Raw genomic sequence first — 3,313 nt, 5'->3', positions numbered from 1 at the left:
TCCCTCTACCTTCCAATGTTTGGTATTGTGTACCTCTATATGTTCTTAAGGAAAAAGTACCAATTGTTTTGCACCGAGTATTAAGGCACCTTTTCAATAGTTTGATATTTGGCGATCAATAATGTATCAAGTACTGTAAATCGATATCAATATATAATTATCTCATATTCTTAACTTATAGCCGAAGGCATTGATAGTATTCTCCATGGACATGAAAATTTGCATATATAATAGTTTAATAAAAATATTGGACCCAAGAGGCCACACATGCTTTCCCATCACTCGGTACAAATTGTTTTTAAGTGTGTGACTCAAGTGAGGCCAAATTAAAGTTCACAGAATCATGAGAAACTTTTATGGTAGCAAAAGTTACTCGGTGTACTATTTTACGTGTTATGATAAAATTGAATGATAAAGTTGATATGTCTTGAAAAAAGTTAAGGTTCCATCATAAAATCAATTGGCAATATGAAGAGAAGCTCAACTACTTACAAGCACATGCAAGGTCTCTCCTCTTATAAATGTGACAAATTTCAAGCCCAACATGTGAGGAATTTCTAGCCTAACACGTGGACAATATAACTTGGGTGACGTAGAGCACGTGTGGCCGTTAGATTTCGCACACGCGACAACTCGCTTTGATACCATGAAAAAAAGTTGAGGTTCTACCATAAACCCAATTGACAATATGGGAAGAGCACAACTACTTAATAAGCACATGCAAGATCTCTCATCTCATCAACGTAGAATTCATTCTCAACATGTCTCACTTATATGAATATAAAAAAAAATTAAAAAAATTAAAAAAAAAAAAAACAAGTCCACATATTTGATGTAACAATAACTCCACGTACGTAGCCGTATTCTGGGTATGCCAAAAAATTGCTCATAAAAGAATCGCATAGGAGGTTTTAAGTAATTTTTTTTTTTTAATATAAGTGATATTCTAGACTATATCATCTGCACTAGAAGGAGAAGAATTTAACTTTAATGCAAAAGAAGAACACGCATATATACTCTAACCAACTTTACTGCTCTGAAACAACAGTTAAAGTGCTCTCATTGTATCAAAAAGTTGTACCTCTTGAGAGATAACTATAGGTAACTACCGGAGAACAAAAGAAAACTCGATCAATCTCACTGGCAGAACTCCCATATATCGATCCTTATAAATACCTTGCACGTACATTCATTAATTTCCCAAGACAGTTGCCCCTCTTTCTCCGATCCCTCTGTCTCTCATAACACAAGGAATTAAACAAGCAAGCTAGAAACAAGGCAAAAGAAACAAAGATCATGGTTGAAGCAGCAGAGCCATCCCAAAAGTGCCCGACAATGCCAGAGGTACAAAATCCTACAAACATTCAAAGAATTTTCTTCATCGCATAGTATCATTAACTAACTTTTTTTTTTTTTTTTGAATCAATTTTTTTTATCTTTTCCAATTTTGAACATGTTCTAGGTGGTGGAAGAACTTCACAGAATGACAAATATTGGCTTCCCAATTGCGGCCATGAGTTTAGTGGGTTACCTCAAAAACATGGTCCTAGTTGTATGCATGGGAAGGCTTGGAAGTCTTGAGCTAGCAGGTGGGGCTTTAGCCATTGGCTTCACCAACATCACTGGCTACTCAGTCCTCTCTGGCTTGGCCATGGGTATGGAGCCTCTATGCAGCCAAGCTTTTGGTTCACAGAACTTCTCCATAGCTTTCCACACTTTACAAAGAACCATTCTCTTATTGCTTCTCACTTCTCTTCCTATTGCTTTGCTTTGGGCCAATCTTGAACCTCTCATGCTCCTCCTCCATCAAAACCAAGATATAACAAAGATTGCTAGCTTGTATTGCCAATTTGCCATCCCTGATCTTCTTGCCAATAGCCTTCTTCATCCCATACGTATTTTTTTACGTAGTCAAAGCACAACATGGCCATTGATGTGGTCCACTTTACTAGCAATCATTCTACACATTCCTCTCACAATCTTCTTAACCTTCAATCTTTCCCTTGGGATCAAAGGAATAGCAATTTCCACTTCTCTTACCAATTTTATCACTCTATTTTTTCTTTTGGGCTATGTGGTCTATGCCCATGTCGCAAAAAAATCTATTTATTGTTTGGTAACGGACCAGTGTGAACCTACTACTAAGTATGAAACAATACAATTATTGTCCCAGCCATTATTACCCAAAAAAATAGTACCACTTTCGTTGAGGAAAACGCTAGGAGCTGACGAATGGAGTATCCTAATTCGACTTGCTTTCCAAAGTTGCTTAGGAGTTTGCTTAGAATGGTGGTGGTACGAGTTCATGACAATTCTGACTGGTTACCTTCAAAAACCTCAGATTGCCCTAGCAGCATCAGCCATAGTGATACAAACCACATCTCTCATGTACACATTACCAGCGGCACTAAGTGCATCAGTGTCTACACGAGTAGGCAACGAGCTAGGGGCAGGCCAACCCGAAAAGGCACGTTTAGCGGCAGTGGTGGCAGTGGGGATGGCACTAGTGAGCTCATTGTTGGGCTTGGCATTGACCACTGTAGGGAGAGGAGCATGGGGGAGAATCTTCACAAATGATAGTGAGGTTTTGGAGCTAACAATGAGTGTGCTGCCAATTATTGGACTATGTGAGATTGCTAATTGTCCACAAACTACAAGTTGTGGGATTTTGAGAGGAAGTGCTAGGCCAGGCATTGGGGCATGGATTAACTTTTACTCATTTTACATGGTGGGTATGCCTGTGGCAATAGTCTTGACGTTTCTGTGGAGGTTAGGCTTTAAAGGGCTTTGTTATGGACTTCTAGCAGCTCAAATTACATGTGTGGTGTCCATATTAACAGTGGTTCATAAGACAGATTGGGAGAGAGAATGTCTCATGACGAAAGAACTTGTAGGAAAGAATAATGACAGAATGGCTGCATTTGCACATGCAGATGAAACAGTCAAATGTGAAGAGGGTGTTGCAAATTAGAAGATTTTGAAAAGTCCAAAAGATTTCGTGGGAAAAAGTCTATGCATTTCACATGCACACCAAACAGTTGGTTAAATGTTGAAACTCAAAAGACTAGACAAGTTGAGTATTCAAAAGTGCAAAGGATTTCGAGGATGAAGTATTTTGCATGCTGATTGATCGATAGAAGAACAATCTCATAAATAGTTCCCATTCTTCCATGCAATATAGTATTTGTAATGTTTTTGCGGTTGTTGTCTAGCTATTTCTAGGTGCTACTTGTTTATAACTTTTACATGTATTCTTCTTGTAATATATAGTCATACAAATTAATATTATATGTCCTATAAATTTGATCTTTAA

General features: G+C 37.9%; 1 protein-coding gene across 1 annotated transcript; it reads left to right on the top strand.

Annotated features, from left to right (window-relative positions):
* The first annotated feature begins 1,082 nt into the window (after positions 1-1,082).
* LOC103943680 (protein DETOXIFICATION 55) lies at positions 1,083-3,313 on the top strand. Its single transcript, XM_048584576.1, has 2 exons — positions 1,083-1,344; positions 1,463-3,313. Exons 1-2 carry the CDS (start codon positions 1,297-1,299, stop codon positions 2,969-2,971), a joined length of 1,557 nt encoding a protein of 518 aa, XP_048440533.1. The 5' UTR covers positions 1,083-1,296; the 3' UTR covers positions 2,972-3,313.

This window comes from the organism of the source record quoted next, unplaced genomic scaffold (assembly GCF_019419815.1).
Source record: "Pyrus x bretschneideri cultivar Hongxiangsu unplaced genomic scaffold, Pyrus_bretschneideri_v1 Contig21, whole genome shotgun sequence".
Taxonomy (NCBI): Eukaryota; Viridiplantae; Streptophyta; class Magnoliopsida; order Rosales; family Rosaceae; genus Pyrus; species Pyrus x bretschneideri.
The sequence above is the reverse complement of the archived record's forward strand: the minus strand, read 5'-3'. Positions and strand labels throughout refer to the sequence as shown.

Bases quoted from the DNA above. Each gene is read 5' to 3' on its own strand.
- LOC103943680 (XM_048584576.1), top strand. From the start codon at position 1,297: ATGGTTGAAGCAGCAGAGCCATCCCAAAAGTGCCCGACAATGCCAGAG. The intron at 1,345-1,462 runs GTACAAAATCCT...AACATGTTCTAG, and splicing joins AGTGCCCGACAATGCCAGAG to GTGGTGGAAGAACTTCACAG.